General features: G+C 35.2%; 1 protein-coding gene across 9 annotated transcripts in view; it reads right to left on the bottom strand.

Moving 5' to 3' along the window:
• Positions 1 to 26969, bottom strand: part of PHACTR1 (phosphatase and actin regulator 1) — a 622984-nt gene that overhangs the window by 238103 nt on the left and 357912 nt on the right. For all 9 annotated transcript variants that reach the window (XM_031946843.1, XM_023496332.2, XM_031946844.1 and 6 more), the window contains one exon: positions 3947 to 4111. In XM_031946843.1, coding sequence (XP_031802703.1) covers positions 3947 to 4111 — 165 coding nt within the window. The remainder of the gene's footprint in view (positions 1 to 3946; positions 4112 to 26969) is intronic.

The raw sequence follows: 26969 nt of genomic DNA on the forward strand, positions 1-26969 counted from the left end.
GGTAGATTCATAGGTTCATGGGATAAACTTGTGGGCAATCAATTAAATGAATTTTGTGAGCACCTGATCAATGTCCAATGTTCAATATTCTTATAGGTAATGTGCGAGTTTGAAAAGTTATAAGAATAAAATATTTGAAACAACAACAACAAATAATGTGATATATAAAAGCAATAAAGATAAACATAAGTAAATGTAGAATATGAGTAACAGATACAATATTAAACTACTTATGTACATGTATTATATATTTATAGGTCCACATATAAATATATATAGTTATGCATGTACCCATGCATACATGCTATTATTTTTATATATTTACATGTTGCATATAAAGTATACATGCATATTTAGTGATAGTGTGTGTATATTTGTATATGTATGTATATATAATTATATATGTATATCTGTGTATGTATATGAATATACACATATGTCTTTATTTCAATACAGATATACATACCTCCATATATACATGTAAATCACATATACAAAGACATCCACACCCATATATATATATATATATATATATATACATATAGATAGATGAATGGATGGATAGATAGATGGATAAATGGATAGATAATTAACTAAGTATGGATAGATAGACAGATGAATAGATAGATAGATGGATGGATGGATAGGCAGATAGGTAGATGGATGGATGGATAGACAGATAGATGGATGGATGGATAGATAGACAGACGAATGGATATATGGACAGACAGATAGACAGACAGATAGATAGATGAACTGTTTTAGTGCAAGTGCCATTGAGACTTCAAAAACATGGTTAAATGAAGTCTTCATGAGAGAGAGATAAGATTTGAATTGGTCCTTGAAGGACAGATTAGATTGGGCTAGGTGCACAAGCAAGGTCATAGGAGGTACAAGTATAACATGTCCATAGGCTAAAATGCGTGCCATGACTGGAGCAAAGAACAAGTCCACCCCCTTTTTTCTAGTCAAACAGGTTCTTGATAGCAGCTAACTGACACAGTGGCTAGAGCCTTGGACCTGAAGTCAGGAAGAGGAGTTTAAAGCAGGACTCAGGCATTATTAAGTACTAGCTGTATGACCCTAGAAAAATAATTTATCCTCTCTATACCTTAGTTTCCTCACAAGTAAAATAGGAATAGCAATGGCATCCACCTCCCTGGGTTATTATTGTGGGAGACAATACTTGTAAAGCACTTAGCAGAATGCCAAACACAGAGTGTTCTTAATAAATACTTCTTTCCTTTCTTCCTTGATATAATTATTTTAATTAATCTTGCTATCATTGGCATGATGCTTAAATCCCCTAATTTAGAGTTAGAAGGAACCTTAGAGACAAGTGAGTTTGACTTCCTCATTTTACAGAAGAGGAAACTGAGGTACAGAATATTAAAGTGATTTGTCCAGGGTCACCTAACTAGGAAAGGTCTAAGGCAAGATTTGAACTCTGCTCTTCCTGACTCCTGACTGAGTCCTCTGCCCCATTTACTAACCAAAGATGACTAAAATTCAGAGACTTTAGAAACCACTTGGTCTATCCTTTCCCCCCTATTTTGTGGCTAAGGAAATTAAGCCTAATAGAGGTGAAGTCACTTGCCTAATGTCAGTTTGAACCTGGATTCTTCAATTCTAAATCCATGGCTTTTTCTTTGTATGATAATATCTCTTTTGAAGTCTTTTTTGTTTAGTGCCATTGGCCAGAGTATTTATTACTATGGCATAGTTTACAACACCACAGTTTCATCTTCAAGTAATGAGGATAAATCAGAGTAAGATTCTAGTAGAGGGTTTATATACAAAGAACAAATATACCTACCTAGATATATGTAATAATTCTAGGACAGCACATAATGTCTTTCTCAATAATCATTATATTAAATCAAAAAGCATGTATTAAATACCCATTATGTGCCAAACATTTATTAAGCTCCTACCATATGAATGGCACATATTATGTGATTGTCACTCCTATATATCAGGAATATAAAAACAAAAAACCCTGTCCTTACCTCAAGATATTGCCAGTCTATTGGAATATGCTGACACTTCTAATTTTAACCTAATAGTCTTTTGAAGTGATGGTTGCTATTCCCATTGGAGACTATTTGTGCATCAAAAGTATGCTTATTGAGACTGACAAAGTGCTAAATTGGTATTTTTTTTCATTCCTTGATTCTTAGACATAATTGCCCAAAGTATGTTTTTGACATGTGACCTTTATCAGAAGACATCTCCTTTCCATATAAGATTTTTGTCATTCTGAATCAAGTTAGGAACGAATGGAATCCTGAAGTGCAGATCTATTGACATTAGTGAACTGGAGTGCCCTCAGAGTCAATTATGGATATTTTTGATCTCAGACTACAGATTATAGGGATAGTTTTTCCTTGGAACTATTTTTCCTTCTTTTTTTCTTTATAGAGCCCTAATTTGGTGGCTAGATATTGTTGAAAAAATAGTAAAATGGTCACTCCCCCCAATATTATTAACAACTATCCAAAGCCTAACAAAGTGCCTAGAATATAATATGTGCTTAATAAATACTTACTGACTGAAAGATTGACATTTAACTAGCATGAACCTATTAAGAAATATTAATGAGAAAAACAAAAGTAGGAACTTAGACTATCACCATATATCATATTGTTTCAAAAGACAGAATTTCATGAGAAAATGATATGTTTTAAACTGTTCCTCTTTCCTCTCTTCTCTCTCCCTTCTCCCTCTTCCCTCTTTCCCTCCCCCTCCCTTTCCCCCTCTCCTCTTTATTTCTCTGTCTGAATCCAAGGTCCCAGGATAGTAAGGCAATTTCCTTGTTCTGCTATTTTTCTAAAGACAACTTTTCCAGCATCTTAGCAGGTCTGGAGTCATCAGTCTGGTGCTTTGGTGTATAAATGGCATTAGGGTATATGGCCCTGTCAAATGTCATATATGAAGCTCCTGATTTTCTAAGTGAAAAATTTGTCCACTAATCTATTCCCATTATTTTTGGAATCATGCTGATAAATGGTAGTAGGATAAATTTAAAGCTTCAAATACATTTTAAAGGCCATTTTTCCTAGCAAAGGCAAAGAGAGTATTTGCTTGGAAACATGAGGCTTAGATAATCTAAAATATTTTGGAGAATGTACCATTATATCTCAATCTTTTCCCTGTCCAATCTAGCATTTTGCTCTTTCTATATAATAGCTCTAGTTATGTAGTCTGTTTATTTTAAAGTAATAAATGCATAACTTCTTGACTTTTACCCCAAATATTTCTCTATGAACAAATTCCCAATTTCTTTCCAGTCAATAAACAACAATGATGACTCATGTTTATATTGAGTACTTTAAAAGCTTACAGAGAATTTGCTTCAAAATAACTCTCTGAGGTATATAAAATTAGTAACTGTGTGATAGACTGATCATGAGGATAATTTTATGCTTTTACTTTTGGTTTTTAGGAATAATCTTCTAAAATCCAAAAGTGAACATCTTTCCTCCTTCTTCTCAGTTATCAAAGATTATGATGATTTTACTTTCTGTCTTGTGCCTTAATTTCCTCTTGAGTTGCGGAAAATGAGTGAGAATTTTTACTTTAACTCGGGGAAATAGGAGCCCTAATTTATCAGTGCTAGAAATATGATAGATAATAATGGGCAGCCTCCCTGGAGAATTGAGGTAGGTGGGTATAAAGAGAGTATAATCTTTGAATATGCCATTTTATCCGTAGGTATCAAACAAAAATGATGATTTATTATCTGATTTTATTTAAAATGTCAGTGAGCCATAAAAAACCCCACACAAAATGTGAAAGAAAATGCAAAAATTATTCTCCACATGAAGGTATTTTTAAAAATCACTTTGGTTGCCTCTAGTGGCATCCTCAATCAAATATCAGGAGTTGACTTGCCTTACCTTTCAGTCACCAAGTCCTTAGACATCCCAGTGGGAAGAAGACCTACCTGCTGATGTGTGCTTGAACTTTTCACTTTTCTTCTTCCTCCATTTCCACGGCTTGAAAATCCTTCCCAAGTTAGCAAACTTACTCCTTCTCCGGATTGGCGGGGTGTGAGTACCAGGGACCAGGGAGTCAGAGCGCATTGCCGCCAGTCTCTCCACTTCCTCAGCTTGTGTTTCCCCAGGAGAAGAGAAAGGAATCGAGAGAAAGAAAGCGTTCAAAATTAATACCCAGATGGCCACTGTTTTCCATGGTTACAGATAACAGAAACCACATGACAAAAGCCTTTTTTTCCTTTTTTTTTTTTTTTTTTTTTTTTTTTTTTTTTTGCCTTTTGGAATGGGACCTACACCTTACATGCTATAACCTTCAGCTTAACCTTCATCTAAGTATTGTGGAGTTCAAAACCAAAGGAAGTTTGACCATTTTATTCTAATCTTATAGAAAGAGAAGAGAATTTCTTTGCTAAGTGTGCATGTGTGTGCATGTATGTGTGTACGTGTGTGTGTGTGTGTGTGTGTGTTTTGTGTGTGTGTGTGTGATGGGATGGAAGAAGATGGACAGATAAAGAAAGAAGAGCCAAATGAGGAAATCAGACCAACTGGGGGTCTAGTGATCCTTCAAGCAAAACCTGGCAGATGTATGTATTTGACTACAACACCATCTGCTGAAGAAAAAAAAAAAGGAGGGGGCAAATACTTCCCCAGCGATCTACTCCAGTACCAACTCTGCTTCCACCTCCTTCTTTCTGCAAGCCTGCTTAGTTCAAGAACCTCAGACAATGTTGAAATGTGTCTGCTGAGAAGTTGTTCTATCTGAGGGCTAAGGAACCAATTTTAGCATCCATACTCCCAGAAATGTTTTCTTCTTTCTGTGGAACAGCCTTCCTGTTTTCCTCAAATTTCATTTGTTGTAAGTGTGTGTGTGTGTGTGTGTGTGTGTGTGTGTGTATTTTTTTAAATAGATTCCAATGATTTAGCTCTGGTAAAGGTATTGGAGGTTACAGATTTGTAACCTCCCTCAATTTGTAGATGAAGAAGCAACTTTCATCTCAATGCAAACAAAAATGGTTCCTTGCTGAAACATCCCTAATTTTCTTTTTTTCTCCCAAAAATCTCAAACATAACCTCCTCAACCTCCCAGTGAGAAAAAAATATTATGCTGTCTGAATTTTTCAGGTAAGACAACTGAAGCTAAAAGAAAAGAAATAATTTATTGCATGAATATGTGGATATAACCTACTTTTTTAACAGAAAGGTGAAATGGAAAAGATAAACATTTATTATGTGCCTACTATGCACCAAAGACTATGATAAGCACTTTGGTTTCCAGGAAGCCTGGTACTGGGTATCTACAACTACTTTTAGGCCATCTTTCAGTGCCCCAGGTTTTACCTCTGTCTCAGACACATCTGCCCTGGGCTTCTCCTTCCCTTCCCATTTTCCATCAATAGCTGTGAGAACTAACCATAAACAAGCTTTACTACCATTCCTTGAAAGTATATACATTGTCATAAGATTCTTCTCACCATCCTTTTGAAGTCCCTGACCATACACACTTATCTAGCCATCACTCTTATTTGTGTTTTATTCTCTACAGAGAAAAATTATCTTGTTTCTGTATTTTTATCCGCAGTATTTAATACAGTGTTTAGAACATAGGAAGTACTGAATAAATATCTTTTTATTCATACATCATTCATTCATTCACTATTCTATATGGACAACTTTCAAATACTTAAAGACAATTATTATATTCCTGCTGTCTTGTTTCTTTAAGTTAAATTCAATCAACCCCAATAAGGCATGGCTTTCATTCTTCTCATAATACTTCTCACTCTACTTTGAACATACTCCAGATTATTTATTTTCTTCTTAAATTGAGGCATCTAGAATTGGATGTTTCAGATGTAATCTAGCAAAAACTATGGAAATGCTATTAATGCACTCTAAAATAATTTATTTAAACATTGGCTACCATGTGACACTTCTGATTCATAATGAACTTGTAGCTATAGGTCTAGGATATTTTTCATACTAACAATTGTCTAGCTATAATGTCTATATTTATATGACTGATTTTTGTAATGTAATTTTTATATAAGATAATCTCCTTTACTTATGTCATTTATCTTACATAGTATACCCTTCTATACTTATATAATTAATTTTATATAACATAATCTTCTCTACTTATGTAATTGATATTTTGAGCCCAAGTAAAGAATTTTACATTTATTACTATTATTTTTTTCATCTTACTTGATTCTGCCTAACATGCTATCTCATCATGTTCTCTAAATAAGTCAACACCTACTTGTACTAATAGACAAAAATATCCATTTTCATGTATATTTTGTTAAGGGTAAAACATAAACCACAAGGTAGGTAGGAAAAAAACCAAAATCTTTGCTTCTTTAGGAAATGATTTATCTAGTTCCTATCTGCTGTTTAAAATGAATTTTATAGAGCTAAAATTGTGAACTAATGTCTTCATGAAATGTTCCTTTGCTCTAGGCTCAGAATCATTTTTTAATTGTTGGAATCATTGTTAACTCATTTTTTGTTGTTGAACAGTTCCTCAGAAATATCTACAGCTAAGTAACCATAATATAAAATTAGGAGAGCCTTTAAGAAATCTGAAGTGACAAGAAATTGTCACAAGAAATTGAAGAATTGTTATTAAGGAATAATTATAAACAAGAAGTTAAATGGCCTTTTATTAAATGTATTATTGATTCAACTCAAGTTATTTAGCTACTAAATGCAGAGTACTTCTCCAGCCTTCAGTGGCCTGTGAGCATAGTATATTAATTAGATTTAATTGGCTTATTTTTAAAATTGTCCAAATTATTTTTCTTTTGTAAACTCATTTGTTTATAGGCTTTGGCTCTCTGTTTTACTCCTGGATCACAAAAGAATAAGGAAGGGTTGAGCTTGATGAGGGAAGAGAGCTGCCAACTTCAATGGACTCTGTTGGCAAGACAGATGACATAGAAGGAGCACAGAATAAACTGATCAACTTCACAGAAAGGAAGGACTATTAGAGAGAAAGAGAGGAGGACAAGTGTCAGAGGAAGCAGACAAGGAATGTTTATGATAATTTCTTTCCTCCTTTTGAAGAGGCTTTTCCCAGAGTAGACATGCCCAGAAATCATAATTCTGCACAACTAAGAGCAGGGGACAGTGGCAGAGAAAATGTCTCATTGAGACATAAAGCAGATGTAACATCATCTTGCCAGAATCTAGGATGGTTGACCCAAGGGTAGAACCAGGAATTGTTGTATTAACATCACTGAGGGGACTGGGCCAGATCATCTCTTAAAATACTTTCCAACTCTAATGTCTAAGAAAATAGTCTTCAGAGAACAAGGCAACTCTGTTCCCCTTCGACCTTAATGGAGTTTACAATATCCTCTCTCCCTTTGCATGAGAAAGGATCAATGGAAATTCTTGATTTATATTTCATTTTAATTGCTTTAGATTTTGGAACACTTAATTGCCTAAGTTTTGACTCCATGCTTTTTACTATGATGTCCTTGGGGTGGGATAGGAGTTGGGTCTGAGTAAGATCTCAGAGGATATTTCTAACAAAAGCATCAAATGCCTGGGTCCCACTGAGAGATTGAGCTAAATCACACTGAGCAGGAAACTATCCTCAGTATTTCAGGCAGAATGACCAAAGGATTTCTGCTCTGCTTTATCTGTGATTTAGGGTAGGCCTTCTTAAACTTTTTCCACCTATGACCATCCAATAAATTTTTGCATGATCCCAGGAATATATGGTATATACAAATCAAAATTTACTGATAATAGATCATGATTTTGTGACCTTTACATTCAGTTAAGAAACTCCATATGGGATCACTATTTTCAGTTTAAGAAGCTGGGGATTAGATGATCTCTAAGATTTTTCCAGCTCATAATCAGACATATTCTTTATTCTGAGAAACCTGTAGGGTTTCCTTGTAATTTACTTTTCCTTCTAATTTCATAGTAAGCATTAAGGTCTGCTTTTTTTCTTCTTCACATAAATGAGTAAAGAAGTTCAAAGCTGGAAGAAACCTCAAAGGTCATTTGGCACAACCCTACAAACTTTACTAGAATGGCAGGACTTTAAGAATGGATTTCTGTAAGCTCTCAATGGCTGTTCTGAATGCCAATTATATTTGTGCTACAATTACCTCATATTCCTCAAAGATTAGATGGCATCTATTTAAATGAAGCTGCCAAAAACCACTTGGCTCTCTTGTTCTCTGTGTAAGGATTACTTCTTCTTTGAGTTGCAAATGCCAACCCAAAGCAAGCTGAAACATTTTTGAGAGAGTTAAGGGAAGGTTATAACTTTTTAGGTGGCACGTGATTTTACAAAGCTGTCTCATGGAACCCAGAAATCACAGTTACATTGCTCAGCATATGAAGGTAGGCTTGTGGGTTTTTTTTCCATTTTCCTGTTCTTTTCTCCAAGACAAATGATCTCACTGCCATATTAAAAACCCACTTATAGGTATATGATTTTGAAGTTGAAGGGATCTTGGCGGCCATGTGGTTAAACTATTTCATTTTACAGATGAGAAAACTAAGGCACAAGGAAGTTCACTGACAATTCAAAGTTACAGTTAGTTGAGAAGGAAGTTGAACCTAGGTTTCTGACTCCAGAGCTAATTGCCTTTCAACTGTACCACATGCTAAGTGAAAAGGGCACCTTCTCAGGCTGAAATATTTGCTCATTCTGGGACAGAGCATTTTTTAAAAAAAGCTTTTTGTTCCAAGATCCTAGACACCAGACATAGCTGTTTTCAAAATGTAGCTATTCTGCTTGCAGTTAGTCTGCTTGATATGGAGAATACATAGATACATAAGTGTGTGTATATATAGAGACAGACAAAGACACAGAGGGATACTGTATGTCCACAGAGATATGCAGAGAGACATAGAGACAGAGACAGATAGAGACAGGGAGACAGAGAAAGAAAGACACACACACACACACATACACACAAAGAGAGACAGAGAGGGAGAGACAAGGACCCAGAGAGAGATACAGAGAGACAGCCAGACAGAGAAAAGTGGTTTTGAACTGTTGTTCTAATTGCAAAGAAATTACAAAGCAAAAATGATACATCAAAGTATAGCAATATGATGACCAGCCTTAAGCCAAATTGTAAAGAAGGTAAAAAATTGTGCTCTCCTTATGCATTTGTATAAGAAGTGCCTTCTTCCTTTCTGAGACATTTCTCTCCAAAATATATGTATATGGAGAAATGAGAGATCTCTGTTATCATTTAATAGTCCCTGAGGGAATGGATTAAATTAGAGGATCAGACTTATATTATTAATTATGGCCAAGATATTAATATAGCTGATAATACTTTGTTTTTTTTCCTTTTTTTAATTTAATAGCCTTTTATTTACAGGTTATATGCATGGGTAACTTTACAGCATTAACAATTGCCAAACCTCTTGTTCCAATTTTTCACCTCTTACCCCCCACCCCCTCCCCTAGATGGCAGGATGACCAGTAGATGTTAAATACATTAAAATATAAATTAGATACACAATAAGTATACATGACCAAAACGTTATTTTGCTGTACAAAAAGAATCAGACTCTGAAATATTGTACAATTAGCTTGTGAAGGAAATCAAAAATGCAGGTGGGCATAAATATAGGGATTGGGAATTCAATGTAATGGTTTTTAGTCATCTCCCAGAGTTCTTTCTCTGGGCGTAGCTGGTTCAGTTCATTACTGCTCCATTGGAAATGATTTGGTTGATCTCGTTGCTGAGGATGGCCAGGTCCATCAGAACTGGTCATCATATAGTATTGTTGTTGAAGTATATAATGATCTCCTAGTCCTGCTCATTTCACTCAGTATCAGTTCGTGTAAGTCTCTCCAGGCCTTTCTGAAATCATCCTGTTGGTCATTTCTTACAGAACAGTAATATTCCATAATATTCATATACCATAATTTATTCAGCCATTCTCCAACTGATGGGCATCCATTCAGTTTCCAGTTTCTAGCCACTACAAAAAGGGCTGCCACAAACAGATAATACTTTGTTACTGCCCTTAATCATTTACATTTTAAGAAAGATCTACAATCTAAATCAAAATATCTGTAATGTGAAGATTTAAGGGAGCTGCTAGAAAGAAAACAGGGAGTTTCAGTGCTTCTTAAGTCATACCCCAAAGATTTTTTCTCTGATTGTCCATTACCAGGAGAATCAATAAGACTTTATCAAAAGCACCACCACAATCTTCAAAGAAAACACAACTTAAAAATAAACAAAACTATTCTATTCTAAATAATACCCAAATAGATACTACAACTATCTGTCCAATAACTGAAGAGACAAAAAATAAAACATTTCATCATTCTAGCCTTTTGCACAATAGGCACTCAATAATTATCTGTTGAATTTAGTGTTTGGTACATGCATTGCAGTCTATTGTTGCAGGTCCCTAGTAACTGTTAGAAGTGTTACTGCTTTTTCCTTTAGTAACTGCTTATGAAAGTTATAAATCATAGGAGAACTATAAATAGCACTTGTGCCTATATAATATAGTCCTTTGGGGGAAGAGAGGAAAAACTAAAGATACATTGAAGTAATATGCCTTTAGTTTTTGGCACATCTTCTCCATTACTTACCAAGTTTATTCTTTTTTGTGTTTGTTTCATTTTTTTTTTGTGGCTTTCACAGATTTTCTTTCTGCTAAAAGTGGGCAGTGTCATCCACTCCCAACAGCAGACTCTGTGGGATACTTTCACAGCCTTTGTTCCTTTCCTCCTAACCCCCAATATATACAGTACTTACAGCTTTTACTGTAAACAAACACACTCCTGTCTTATTTATAGCTCAGAAAAAGGGGGAACATACCAGTACCTCCAAGCATTGCTACTGACCTTCCCTCTGTCAGGACTGGCAAGGAGGAAGCTGGGAAAAGCTCATTACTAATTGAAACCTCCCTCCTCTCCTGAGACAGCAAAGGTACATATCACTTGGTGCTCTAGAATCCTGGATGGTTATGGTGGGAACAGGAATTCTGCTTACACTAACCAGAAGTATTTTCTCTCCACAGGATTAACTTTCATAAAAATTCTCCTGATCACTATCAGCTTCGAGGGACTAAAAAGAGAAAGTCTAAACAAGCTCTGTGTTCCTTTATTCACCAATGATGAACTGGCTCCCACTAACTCATGCACATATATGAGTGTGTGACTTGTAGAATATTTATTTAAAAATGCCAAGGAAAAGGTCCTGGAACGCCAGGAGGAGAGATGGAGCTACTTAATTATAGCTTGATTCTTTCTAAGGATAATTTCCCCTTTGTGTTAATTCAGCTTTTTGAATGCTGATGAGGTGACTTAAGGAACAGAAAAGTGGATTTGGGATCTGCAAGCCTTGAATTCAAATTCTACCTTAGATACTTACTAGCTATATGTAATGTTAGCATTACCCTTTCTCACCTTCAGTTTCCTCATCTGTAATCTCATCAATTGAGATAATAAAATTACCTAAACCATTGTGAGCCCTAATCAGGTTAAAAATCTAACAAAATAAATAAAAACACAATAAAATATAGATAACATCACATTTTAAAATAAATATGATTTATCAATATCAATAATAATATATTCATATATTATTATATATTACATGGATTCCTGGCACTCTATTATTTGAAGTGGATACCAGTGACCTACCTCATAAAGTTATTTTCGAAATAAAAAGAGATAAATATAAAAATGTTTGTAATCCTTCATGTTAGCGAGGTGAGTATAGGAATGAAAGTATTAATGTGTCACCAGTAGCATAGGACGTCATGAATGTCCTCCAAAGGAAAGTGGGGATTAATGATGCCCAGAAACCTTGAAAGGAATGGCTGGGAATGGAAAAAAAGGAATGTGATAACCCCCATAATCACAACAGAAACATGTCTTGAAGGTGTTCATCAATAAGGCTTCCTGAGGTTTCATGCATATGCAAGGTCCAACCTAGAAGAAGCACTGCCTGGTCTCACTGGAGTTAGAAGACAAAATTCAATTTCCCAGTCAACGCTATGGTATTAGTAGATGATATTAGCTTCTGGTACCATTCCATAAGATAACAATTGCATTTTAAGATGGTTTATTGCTCTCATACAGGAAACCTGCTGCATTTAACAAATGTACAGAACACATTTCCACATCAGGTAGACTTCAGTCTATGGTCCAATTAGAAGGTGCACATAAAATTTTAAGTGGCATTAGGGAAGTTTTGAGGATTTGAACTGAACTGAGACCCATTCCTTCCCCAACTCTCCATTTGGGGTCTTTGAGGACTAGCCTGGAACCTTTTTCAGAGGTCTTAGACTTTTTTTCCTCTCAACCTAGAAGGTGATACACTACACATTACAAGCAATCTCTGATTATATTTACAATTTTTATTTGGTTCTGGGGTATGTCTATCAGGAACCAATTAGAGCCGAGATGACTGAGTAAGTCACCGGCAAGAAGTGATCACGTGTATGAAATAACTATTTATACTTGTATAGTTGTTGTTCAGTTGTGTATGTCTCTTCAGGATCTCGTTTAAGATTTTCTTAAAAGCTGTATCCAGAGATACTGGATGGAGTCCTTCACCAGCTCATTTTACAAATGAGAAAACTGAGGCAAACAGGGTAAAATGACTTGCCTAGCTCACACCCTCATAAGTAACTGAGACCAGATTTAAACCCATGAATATCAGTCTTCTTCACCTAAAGACCTGCACTCTATCCACCTCGATACCCAGCTCCCTAGAAGTTGGACTAAATGACCTTTAAAATCCTTTTCAGTTCTAGATGTACACTCCCAAGTAAGACCTATTAGTGGGGAGAGAATTCTTGTCGCACTGAAACAACTGAAACACATTTCACTTGCTTGCTATATATAGTCTTGAATTTTCTAGGCTGATAAGTTTACATAGCTCTTTTTCACTTAAATCCAATTCATTTGCAAATCAAGATGTTCTCCTGGAGAACAAAGGACAAACAACAAGCAAATACCAAAGTGTTGGGTATCAGTCAAAAAGCCTCTCTCTCCTTAAAGCTAAGAGTGTATAAAATAGTGGACAATGACAAGATCATGTGAGCCTGGGATTTACAAGGGTATCTACAAGCTGCATCTCTCCATTTCCATGCCTCAACAACTGACAAGAGCAGGACCACAGAGTTCAAGTCCATCTCCTGCTCTTTTGTCTAAGGATGCTTAAAGCTTTGGGATTTCATTGGATGAAACAGGTCTTGGGCACAGATCTCCTGGGAAATGAATACAACCTGGTTGAGGAAAAACTGAAGTAGTAGTTACATTTCAGCCTAGCTATGACCAAAAAGGCTGTGGGCAAAGCCATGGACACTTGAGTGATAATGATGCTCTTTGCTATTTTCCTTACAAAAGAAGTGTTTTCATTGCTGAACAAACTCTGGAGGTGAGCCGGTTCAGCAAATGAAGGCTGGGCCTGTGCCTTTTCTGCCACAATTGTCTCTTGCAGCCGCAACCAAGGCATCTATAGGAAGGGCTGTAATGCCGGAGAAACTGAGGCAGGAGAGAGATTAGAGAGTTTTCAATATTTTATTAATTGGAGAGTATAATTAACTGGACAGGACTCTCATCTCAAATTATCTAGTCAGATAAAAATATACTGGAACCACGGAATCCATATTGCTCCCAGGGTTGAAAGAGACTGTCATACAGCCTCCAGCCCTGAATAGGAGCTGCCCAATTTCTTAAATACCTTCCAGAAACAACAAAGAAGCGCGGGAAAACTTCTGTCAGGTTGGGGGGAGACCTAAAAGCCCAGAGAGGATGTCTGAATACCCAGAGATAAAGATGCCAATGAGGTATCTTGGAATATTTTAGAGGGATATTGTAAATTCTTGAGGAAAGGGAAAAGTCAGGAGTTCTGCTCTCTTGTTTATCTTGCTAACAATTTATAACCTTAGAGTAAACAGTTCCCAATCTTAATGGACCAGAGTGGGTTTTTACGGCTTAGGGGATTTGAGACAAAGGAAACTAGTTCAGGGAAACCAAGTCAGAACAGTTAAAGAGAACTGTGGCATAACAGGGTTTCAAGGATTAATGACATTTCATCAAGTTGTCTCCAGTTCCCAGAAACTGTTGCAGTGGAACACTTGAAGAACTGGTCATCCCTTCTCAAGCTTAAAAATCAGTCTCATTTGAACCTCACAACAAATCTGGGAAGAAGATAGGCCTAATATTCTGTCTCATTTTAAAGAGAAGGGAGCTGAAATACTTATAGGTGAAATAACTTATTCAGCCAATTAGCTGAGTAGTGTGCAAAATGTAGTATTCCTGACTCTGATTATGGTCCTTTCTTCCTTCCTTCTCTCCTCTTCCTTCCTCTCTCCCTCCCTCTTCCTTTCCTTCCTTCCCTTCCTCCTTTCTTCCTTCTCTTCCTTCCTTCCTTCCTTTTTTTCCTTCCTTCCTTCCTTCTTCTTTAAACATATTTCCATATTTTTCATATTGTATAAGAAAAAATCAGATCAAAAGGAAAAAAAATCAAAAAGACCAAAAAGAAAAAAAAAACAACAAACAACAATAAAAGATGAAAATACTATGCTGTAATCCATGGTCCTATCTCTGGATGTGGATAACATTTTGCATTCCAAGTCTTTTGGAATTGGATAACTTTTTCTTAACATCTTCTATTTGTACTTCAAATGGCATGAGAATTGGGTGAGAAAGTCCTGGGTGACTCCATCCAAACTGTTTTAATTGTTACCTCCTGTGGCTAGCAGGGTCAATGTAGTGAACATCAGTTCCCTGCACCTGTAACAAAAGCCATTCAGGTTGCATATTGAACAGCATTCATAGATAATCTTATGAAGATGCTCACTGCACAAAAGAAAAATTAGATTTTTAAAAAATAATTACTTTTCTTTCCCCTTCTCCTCTACTACACTACAGATGTTACTATGACTACACTTTCTTACTGCTCATCTTTAAGATAGCTAGATGGTGCAGAGGATATAGTACTGAGTCTACAGTAAGGAAGCCATGGACTCAAAATTCAGTCTGGGAAATTTACTAGTTATGAGACCTTGGGTATATCACTTCTATCTGCCTCAATTTCCACAACTGCAAAATGAGGTTTATAATAGCACATACCTCCAGTATGGTTGTGAGCATCAAATGCAATTAATGATAATGTTAATAATAATAATAATAACTAACATTTTTAAAATATTTTATTCTCAATGTAAGAAATAAAACAAAATAAATAAGAACAGTTATGATTGGGTCTAGATCCCATCATTTTAAACTTTGGGAGGAGACCCCATATGGTGTTTCAAAACTCAATTTAGGGGTCACTAAATTATGATTTATTATCAGTAAATGTTTAATTTGTATACTTATATACCTAGGGTCATGTAATAATTTTACAGGTGAAAAAGAGTTGAGTGTGGAAAAAGTTTAAGAAGCCCTGGTCTAGATGACCACTAAGGATCAAGTCCCTTACAGCTCCAAAGCTATGATCCTTGCTTCCTAATGGCCTACCTACATTAATTAATAATGGCCATCACATGGTATGGGTTTTTATTTCTTTCTTCACAGGAATGGGGTATCAACTTTGCTTTGGGAACTCCTCTCAACCTTAATAGCTACTAGGACTTTTCAGGGCTTTGGTTTTGTTTTTAATTTCTAAATAACAAGTTCCCATTTTGTTCCCTGGCTAGTTATTTCACCCTTTTACGGAAATGTTACTTGGTTCCAGCTCCCCCCACCCCCAATCTCGACCCACCCAGATCTAGGCCACACAAGCATGGAATAATGGAAAAAGCATCATGATCAAATCTAGGGTCTTTTATTTTAGTTCTATGATTTTCTATCTATTATAACCTTGGAAAAAAATCACTACCCTTGGGCTTCTGTTTACACCTGTGTAAGATGAATGTTTTTGACTAGATGAATTTCTTAAGTATCTCCCAGAGCTTAATATTCTGTGATTTTCTTTATCTACTTTACTCTATGACTCATGGAATTCACAAATTCTTTTGGCCTTTTTTTTCTCACCTAAAAAATAAATGGGTTGAATGAAATGGCCTCTAAGGCCCATTCCAGATCTAAAAATTTCAAGGCAGAAGGTTCATTCCTTAATTCTTATTTCTTGCTGTATTATATCTAAGTTGGCATTCATAATGTCAGATACAGAGCAATGCATCTGACATTTGTACCTTTTTGGGTCTATTTGTTAGGTATGTGGGGATAGGGAGATACTTTTGTCTTAGCTGAGGCCAGGGTCATCTTAAAATGTGATCAATGAAGATTACAGTCTACCCATTCAAGAGTTCATAAAAGAAAACCACTAAATTGAATATGATGTCAATGAAATCCTGATTGATTTTTCTGGAAAATACTGAGGTAGGCTGGTTAATTATTTATTTAGACTTGTAATTTGTCTTGTGATCCCAGAGACTAGAACTATGACTCTAAATATTTCCCTCACAGTGGCAGCTAGGAGTTATAAAAATGTGAAAAAACAAAAAAATGGGAATATTTAATTTTGATTAGAAAAAAAAGGATGTCAATGTATTTGAAGGGCTGTTCCCTAGAAGAGGAATTAGAATAGTTTTGTGTGTACACATGGGATAGGCTGAGGAGAAATGGGAAGAAATTATAGTAGTAAGATTTCACTCAGATGGGAAAACTTCCTAGTGAATCATAACTGTCTAAAAGTAGCATCTATTGGCTTTGGAAGTAGTGAGTTTTCCATTGCTAGAGAAATTATAAGTGGAGGCTGGAAGACCAGAGGAAATTCCTATTCAAGTAGGGGTTGAATGAGATTTTCCTACCAAACCTTTTCCTACTTGGCTCTCAAACTCCTTTGCTAGCTCATTATAGAATCCATGTCCAATTAATCAATGAATCAACAAGCATTTATTAAGTACTTACAATGTTCATTTCTCGATACTCTTTATCTTATTGTTTATCATTAAGGCCTATTTAAGAAACATATAAAACTATTTTTATGTAGCAATTTAAGATCTAAAATACATTCTTCAGCAATAGAATTCAGACAATAACAGTAAGAAAAATCTGAAGGATGAAGTCATTTGAGTTATATACAGTACAAATGAAGAAGCTCATAGAGATGTTAAGTAACTTCCCAGTGTCAAACAGCATATAAATAAATGTTGGAGCTGAAATTTGATTCTGGGGCTTAGAATTGAATCTTCTCCCTTTAGATATTTTCTCCTTTCTGAGTTTTGTAACACTATGTTCTCTGTCCAGACCTTCTCAATTTCTTTTAGTGGCTTATCACAGAATCCAAGTCCAATCATTAGTAGACTATAAGACCCTTCAAAGCAGGACTATTTTTACATTTCTTAGTATCTATTATTCCTTTTTTGTTTTCGAAGACCACCAATGACATCATGAAGTGATATCTTGATTTGTGAGTCAATTAGATTTAACTGAGGCAGAGTTGCACAGAGTGCACTAGGAGAGTTACTCCCTCCTAGAGTCACTGAATCCAGCAGCAAGACAAAAGTCGGGGTAACTGGTGAAGTCTGAGATGCAGTGGGTAGCCTTGGCATCCCTTCAATGTCTGACCAAGCTCTAAGCTCTTTTCTTTTTTTTTTTTTTTTTTTTTTTTTTTTTAATTTAATAGCCTTTAATTTACAGGATATATATACATGGGTAACTCCACAGCATCAACAATTGCCAAACCTCCCGTTCCAATTTTTCACCTCTTACCCCACCCCCCCCACCCCCTCCCCTAAATGGCAGGATGACCAGTAGATGTTAAATATATTAAAATATAACTTAGATACACAATAAGTATACATGACCACAACATTATTTTGCTGTACAAAAAGAATCAGACTCTGAATTATTGTACAATTAGCTTGTGAAGGAAATCAAAAATGCAGGTGTGCATAAATATAGGGATTGGGAATTCAATGTAATGGTTTTTAGTCATCTCCCAGAGTTCTTTTTCTGGGTATAGCTAGTTCAGTTCATTACTGCTCCATTAGAAATGATTTGGTTGATCTCGTTGCTGAGGATGGCCTGATCCATCAGGACTGGTCATCATCTAGTATTGTTGTTGATGTATATAATGATCTCCTGGTCCTGCTCATTTCACTTAGCATCAGTTCGTGTAAGTCTCTCCAGGCCTTTCTGAAATCATCCTGTTGGTCATTTCTTACAGAACAGTAATATTCCATAATTTTCATATACCACAATTTATTCAGCCATTCTCCAACTGATGGACATCCATTCAGTTTCCAGTTTCTAGCCACTACAAAAAGGGCTGCCACAAACATTCGTGCACATACAGGTCCCTTTCCCTTCTTTATAATCTCTTTGGGATATAATCCCAGTATCTAAGCTCTTTTCAATGCCTGCTGCAGTCTCCATCAAGGATATTGACATAAATTGTTCTCATCTGCCCATTCTGCTGAAAGATGTCTTCGTATGCTAGGGGTAGACATTCCCCTAGATTACTGACAAGTTTGAGTTTTTTCAATTACCCTAACAAACCCTCACAGTGGAAGTGCTGGTCCTCTTTGAGCATCTTATACACCTTGTGCCTGGCACAAAGTAGGCATTTAACAAATTCTAGCTGACTGACAATCAATCAACAAGCAATAATTAAAACCTTATTATGTTCATTCTTCTCTACTAAACTATTTCCCCAGAATTTTTGAGTTTTAAAAGTCCTTAAGAATCAATCAATGCACCTGACTCAATTAGCAAATTCATTTATACTCTTATTCATTCATTAAATAAAGAATTAACTGACTACACAAAGATTAAGGGAATATACTATGCACTGAACTGGGCACTGAGAGAAAGAGAAAGGAAGACAAAAATACAGGTCTTGTCATCAAACTTTTGATTAGTAAGACTGGTAAGACAAAATAAATATAGCCAAAGGAACCTGAACCCTAGGGGATTTAGATGACTTAAGTTCATCGATTTCATGCTAGAAGGTAGTTAGAGTTATCTATCAACCAGTCCACAAACATTTATTATTTGTCTACTATATATACGAGGCAATGTTTCATTTTGTCTTTCAATTTTAAATAACTTGATTAGTGCTACGGAAGTGATAAATGATAGAATCAGGATTTGAACCCAGGCTTTCTGGCTCCAAATTCAGTATTCTTTCTACTGTATCCTCCCAACTTCCCAAGGTAACAAATTGTACATCAGAGTCAGAACTAAATGGCCAATATCCTAATAATTTACTACTCTTCCCAATAGACCATGCAGTCTCTCTTCCATTAAATATTTACAAGTTCCCTGGAAATAGATGTGACTTAAATACTTTTATGACTAGTTTTGAGATTACCTAAATGTATAAGGGCAAATGTGTGGTACAGTGGATGTAGTGTCCTTTTTTGGAGGCAGGAAGAACTGAGTTCAAATCCAACCTCAGAATCCTATTTGCTTTGTGATCGGAGGTGTCATTTAACACTGTTTGCCTCAGTTTCCTCATTTGTAAAAAGAACTGGAGAAGAAAATGAGAAACTACAAAGTTTAAAGATACTCTTGGCTCTGCCAATCAGGATAAACTTAAAATGTCATTTCTTAATACAAGTCCATCTATTGTATCCACCCTAGAACCAAAAGTCCCTTTGTTAAAGATCATTCACTTTTAAGGAACTTTCTCCTAAATAACATATACACCTCTGAGAGGTTATAAAGAATTTTTTTTTCTCTCCACTACATCACAAGAAGCTTCCAGCAGAAGGAGCAGGAGCAGTATCCAAAATGCTTTGGTAATTTAGCATTAAATTTCCTGACTACACTTTAGATAGCTCCCTAATAGGATCTCTCCTTATTTTCTATCACCACTGCAGGTCACACATTGGATCACCAGTAATGAGGACATTACTGTACAGTTAAAAAGTACAATGCGTTGAGTGTTGCACCTAAAGGCAAGAAGACTAAAGTTCAAATCTGATCTCAGACACATACTAGCTTCATGGCCCTGGATAATTACTTTTTTGCCTCAAATAATTCCTTTTTTCTTACAGTTATGGCAGAATGGCTCAACACTAGACTGAATAGCATTGAAAACCATATGGGATGTAAATACACACATAATGCAACTCTTATTTTCCTCAGCAGAAATTATTCCTTATGGAATGATAATACCTCCCATCCAGGATTATTGTGAGAATCAAATGAGAACATATTTGTAAACCACCTATGCCTAGTATAGAATAAGTACTTAATAAATCCTTTCTTCCTCCCTCACTCCTTCCCTCCCTCCTTCTTTCCTTCCTCTTTTCCTCCCTTCCTCCCTCCTTCTCCTTTCCTTTCTCTCTCCCTCCCTCCCTCCCTCCTTTCCTTCCTCCCTCCCTTCCTTCTTTCCTTCCTTCCTCCCTCCCTTCCTTCTTTCCTTCCTTCCTTCCTTCTTTCCTTCCTTCCTTCCTTCCTTCCTTCCTTCCTTCCTTCCTTCCTTCCTTCCTTCCTTCCTTCCTTCCTTCCTTCCTTCCTTCCTTTTCTTCCTTCCTTGCCTGCCTTCATGCCTTCCTTGCCTTCCTTCCTACAGCTATGGTAGGACAGCCAGTATATACAGCCAAAATATCAATTGAAAACCACACAAGATGAAAATTCACATAATGTAACCCTTAATTTTCCTTTACCAAAATCATCCCTTGTGAAAATACTTCCTTAGGAATCGTAATACAGATGGCAGTGCTCATACCACAGCTATTAAAATGTTAGCATTAGTCACTAATTTCAAGCTGCTTCTGAAAGACAAATATAGACTGCACAATAGTCCAGAGAATTGGCTCTGAAGGTGTTGAAGTGAAACTGCCCAGGAGGGACCAGTTGTGACTTGGAGGAGAAATGGTGTCACTGAGCTAGGGAAATCAACCTTAAAGAATCTTACAGATTTCCCCTGATGTTCCAAATAATAAAGACATACTTTCAACACAGTTGGGTAGCAAGAGTGATAGAGGAAGGCAACGCCAAAAAACAACATGGGCAGACAACCACACTATTTGTAAAGGGCCCCTGAACCCTCTACCAACCAAAATCCTGAATGCATAGAAGGCCAATAGTCACAGGACAGAATAGATAAGATTAGGAGAGGATGAATCTGACCACTGCAACATAGTGTAAAAGATTTAAATTGGCAAAGGCCATAGTCAGAATTATGTGTTAAATATAAATGGAATTATTGAAATTTGTAGAAATTGTGGCTATTCCTAAAACTTTGCCAGGATCAGTAGTGTCAATTTCACAAAAATACACATCCTTGGTTTTGGATGTGCCTTATGTGAAGACAGAGAGGATATTGATAATCCAGCCAAATTGGCCTTCCAGTTTTTCTTCACATAAAATAAGTATCTTACATCTGCCATTTTCTACCTCCCACAGGGTGTCCACCATGTCTAGAAGGCACTCCCTCTTTACCCCTATTTCTTGGAATTCCTGGTTTCTTTTAAGATTTTTTAAAAAAAATTATTATATTACATTGTATAAATGCTTGTTTTATTATATAATTAAATATAAATCAAATAACATTAAAAAAGGACATCAGCTCAAACATCACCTTTTGCATGGAATTTTTACAGTTTTCTCAACTGGTAATGTCTTTCCCCTCTCCTTATATTGCCCCCCTCATTAAATTCCTCAAGGGCAGGAACTATATTCTATTTTCTTCCTAAACTCTTCAAATTTGCCAATAGTCTCTTTTTAATTTATTTAATTAATTTATGGAATAAAACAAGCATTTCCATGACATAGCACAGCATAAGATAATTTTGCATGAAACTGCAAATCTCCTATGTACAACCTGTTATTCCTTTCAAATAATACAACAAAATTATCATGTAAATTTCTTTTCCCCTTTTTTCTTCCCTCTGCTCCTGAAGATGTATATCATCAGAGACACACACACATATGTGTGTATTTACATGTAAAATGTTATGTATTTTATATATAAAATTATCTATTCTACATATACTTCTATTTGATACTTCTTTCTCTGGATGCTGAGAGTACCTTCCTCACATGTCCTTTATAGTTACTTTGTGTAAAATAACTTATTCACTCAAAGACATTCTTAAAACAAAGTTGTTAGTGCTGTATACAGTATTCTCTTGGTTCTGCTCATTTAGCTCTGCATTGTTTCATGTAAATCTTTTCATGTTTTTCTAAGATCATTGAACTCATCATTTCTGTCTTTCCTTCTTCAATTTGGGGTTAAGTGACTTGCCCAGAGTCACATATTTAGGAAGTGTGAAGTAATTAAGACTGCATTTGAACTCAGGTCCTCCTGATTTCAAGGCAGATGCTCTCTCTATCCACTGTGTCATCTGACCCCAAGCTTATCATTTCTTTTACCACAGTAATATTCCATCAAAATCATATACCACAACTTGTACAGCCATTCCCTGATTTTGTATATCCCTGTAATTTCCAGTACTTTGTCACCAAAAGAGCTGGTATAAATATTTTAGAATATATAGGTTCCACTTCTTTTCTCCTAATCATCTTTGGAAATAGGCCAAATAGCTAAGTCAAAGGGTATAGGTAGCTTAAAAAGTCTTTCGGCAAACTTTCAGATTGGTCTCCAAAATGGTTGGATCAGTTCACAATTCCATAAACAATGATTTGATGTCCCAATTTTTTTTACATCCTCTCCACCAATAATCTCTTAATTGACAAATAGTATGTTTTTTCTTAATCCTCAAGCTTCTGAATTTAACAGCTACATTTGATAATGCTGACCAAATTCTAGAAATTTTTTTCTCTGGATTTTTGAGACTGCACTCTCCTGGTTTTCCTCCTATTTATCTGATGATACTTTCTCAATCTTCTTTGCTGACTCATCATCCATATCAGGTAATGTAATTGTGAGCATTCCTCAGGATTTTAGTCAGGTCTTCTCTTCTGGATCCCTTGTTGCATATAGGATATTTTAAACTGGACATCCTAAAGATAGCCAAACTCAACATGTCCAAAACTTGAACTTGATAATTTTACCTTGAAAATCTCCACTCCTCCAAATTCATTATTTCTGTCAAAATAATCACAGTTCTTTAAGTTTCTCAAGTTAATTATCTCAACATCATCCTCAGCTCCTCAGTCTTCCTTACCTAGAAATTCAATTGCCAAATCATCTACTCAATCAAGCCTAGGGGCTTTCTGTTGCCTCTCAACTTCATTATTTACCATTTAAAGTGTTGTACAGACTGGACTCAATCTTTGCTTTCCATCTTCATTGGCTCATGTAATCAATCTCTCTTGGTATCATTTCTTCCACTGCTAAATACAAACTATTGATTCTCTTCCTGAAAGAAAATCTTGCATCCCTGACTCTTGCTTAAATGATGATGTTAAAAGTCTCAGGCTTCTACAAAACTCCCTGGTTTAATTGCCCTAGCAAGGAACCCTATCTGTGATTGCTTTCACTTAATTCATGTAAATGTCTTAGGCTGCTTTTTCCTGAATCTCAGTCAGCTCTATGACTCTTTCCTCTTAAATGATTAGAAACAAAAATATAGGACAAAGATCATAGCTATGTACATGCTCACTTTTTCTGTAGCTTTTTTCCCTCTCCACACCAGGTAATAATTATGGGGAATAGTCTTTGTCTCTTTCTTTCTGTTTTTGTCACTGTCTGTCTCTGTGTCAATCTCTGTCCCTGTCTGTCTTCTCATCCATTTGAACTTCATTTGGATGCCCAAGGAAGTATAAAATTCAAGAAAAATGTATTTATTGTTCTCTAAGGGTAAGTCAATGTCCATCCAATACTTAAAAAATCTCAGTAGGTTTCCCTTTTCCTTTTAGATATGATACTAATTTTTTAAAGTGCCAAATCAGAAAAATAAAACTGAATTTAACTTTCAAAAATACATTAAAATGAAATATTGTTTTCTTCAAACTGCCTTTTTAGGGGCATTCCTTAAACAACTATTCCAATATCTTTGGGAAAGAGAAAAAGTAGTATTCTAGCCATTTTGAAAGATTGTCAAGGAAGGAAAATCAAACAATTTAATAATAGGCAATGGCAATTGGCCTTTTCCTTTTCAGGAACAAACCTGTATAAAGTTGAGAATTAGTGTAGGATTCAAGGCCTGACCTTCACCCTTAACCAGGAAGATGCATCTGCATATTTTTTTATTCAATCAAGACAATGAGAGCCATAGCTTTTCTGAAAACAATTTTTCCAATTAAATGGATTATTCATTTATTGTTTTAATTTATTAACACATTAACTTTCCATGTTGATTATGTTATCCTTTAAAAGATGTGTTCCTTTTAAAAAACTCAAAAGAACATATTAGTAAAGGATATCACTTTACATACTGTTTGATTTTCAGTTACATCTATTACTTTGAAATGAAATAGTGCCAATACAAATTTTCAAATAGACATATTTGTAATTAATATTTAATACCTTTAAATTTAATATATCACTTGCATGGGATGGAGTTAGAGAGGTAAGTGATAATAGTAGTCAGGTATATATTTCCCAGAGATATTAAGTATACTAAATTCTGTGTCATTTTTATTATTTCACTATGAAATAAGACTCATATTCCTACTACCCCCAAAACAAACCATAATAATATTGATAATTCTCCAAAATTTTTATTTTTCTCTAGTTAATTTAAATAATTTATATATTCCATTCCCTGCTTTCCTAAGGGGGTTGAGGGATGGATTCCCTTGTTATTCAGTGAACTAGAGCTACTATATTGCATTTTCTCTTCAATACTTCTTATCAGTATTTACTAAGTACTTATCATATGGACATGCTACTAGAGGAACAGAATCTTATCAATTTTATCATTCTTTCTGTAAGTGGAACCAGAAGATAAAAGAAAGTTGCAGCTGAATGGAAAGTTAAGTCATGGCAAATACATATCATGAGTCTTACAAGACTCATGATATGTATTTGCCAAAAAAGTACACCATGAAAATTATTGTAGGCAACCAAAGAAGAGTAACATGATGAAGAATTTGGTATCATTCTCTAATTTAAATTATGTCTTCTGATGGTAAGTGATTTTAATGCAAAAATCAGAAAAATGCAAAAACAGTGAATAAATATATTAGGAAACATGGATTAGGAGTAAGAAATGGGAGAGGCAAAAGACCTTCACACAAGTCTCATACATATGTATATTTTCATTATGGAAAGAATGGGAAAAGGCTAAATATAGCAAGGAACAAATAATTCCCAAAAGAAATGGTTATGTTTGAAAAACATGACATGACTCCTTATTGATATCATTTATAAATCAGCAGTCACTGTTTGAATAGGTCATTGACTAGGTAGAAAAAGGGAAGAAATTGATTCAAAACTAGAAGAATTAAAACAAAAAGAGACATGTACCCAAACAAAAACAAATCCCAACTGATCTTTTAAAAAAAATTGTTGATTTAAAAAATGGTTAGTATACTTGTGTTTAAATGCTTGTTTATGCATATATACATGTATATGTTTGTACATATATGTATATATAAAAACACATAAATATATGTACCCAATTATCATAAATTCATATGGAAATTTAAAACATGTAGATCAATTGCTGCAAGGAGACCTAAGAACTTAAAGTCATCACAGTAAGTAAATAACTGGCTTTCTCACTAAGTGCATCGAAATAGAAACTAAGGGAAACACCAGCTTAGAATGTTAATTTATTTATAAAATCTTACAGAAAAAATATGGTAGGAGACTACGAGCCGAGCAGTATCGCCTCATAAGATAGAAGCAAAGGAGATTTTTTAAAAGCAGTTAAAGAAAGGTTGGTGGGAGATCAAAGTAACTAGAGACATCCTGAGGACATTTAAGAACGAGGCTGGGAAGAGAAAAATGAGCAGTAAAACCCCCCCAAAATATCAGAGTTTTTTTAAACAAACTTTTAAAGCTATCAATAGTGGAGCTAGAACATATGAACTTTAGCATTACAATCCCAGATTTGCCTGCAGAAGAGGTAGAAATGCTTCTTAAAAAATTAAAAATAGAAAAAAGAACCCAGTTCTATGCAACCTGGAATGCTCAATAGAAGTACATACTATAGGTTACACAATTGTGAAGATGACAAGGAACTGATTTTTCAACGTGTCTGAAGAAGATGAATATATCAAACCTTTGTGGAAAAAATCTTTGATGCTATTTCTACCAAAAAAAAAAAAATCCAAAAAACGAAAACACCCAAACCAGAGAATACCAATAACTATTGATCTATATGCTTACTTTTCCATTTTTATGAGAATAATCTATACATATACTGAAAGCATTATTGATTAATGTCCTGGTTATGATTAGTCTTTCACAAGAAACTTCATGTCTAAGCTATAAGCATTTTCTCTGCTTCTCCCCAATGTGTAGAATGATCTCCCTTCTCAACTCCACATACTGAATTCCCTGGCTTCCTTGCAGGTTCCAACAAATATCCCACCTTTTTATAGGAAGTCATTTTTACCCTTGTTCATTTTAGTGCCTTCCCTCTCAACTATTTTCTAATACTTATCCTGCATATGCTTACTTTGCACATATATTCTTGTTTACACATTGTCTCCCTCATTAGACTTTAAGTTCCTTGAGGACCAGGGACTATCTTTTGCCTCTTTTTGTACCTCCAGTGCTTCACGCAATATTTGGCACACAATAGATTAATAAATATCTATTGATTGCTTGATTCCACATAACATATTATTTTTACCATCACCCAATTGAAGATTGTATCCAAAAAGTATAGATAATAAAAGATTCCACTGCACTTACTGTGTGTTGACATTTTTTTTAAGAGTAGTTGATTTGAGCAAAATGTCACCTTAAATGCTCTCCTTTAATAAAATATTTTCCAAGTTAATGTAAAAAATTCTGCAAGATTATCTCAAAGATAACACAGTAGGGATAATCTTGTTTGGTTTTCTGAGTATTAATATCTGGCAAATCATCAAACAGGGAGATATATATCAAAATTGTTTCCCATTATCATGGGGAAAAAACCAGTATAGAATCCAAGTAAAAAATATCTTATAATACCTTTTCC

The sequence above is a fragment of the Sarcophilus harrisii genome, chromosome 1 (assembly GCF_902635505.1).
Source record: "Sarcophilus harrisii chromosome 1, mSarHar1.11, whole genome shotgun sequence".
Lineage (NCBI taxonomy): Eukaryota > Metazoa > Chordata > Mammalia > Dasyuromorphia > Dasyuridae > Sarcophilus > Sarcophilus harrisii.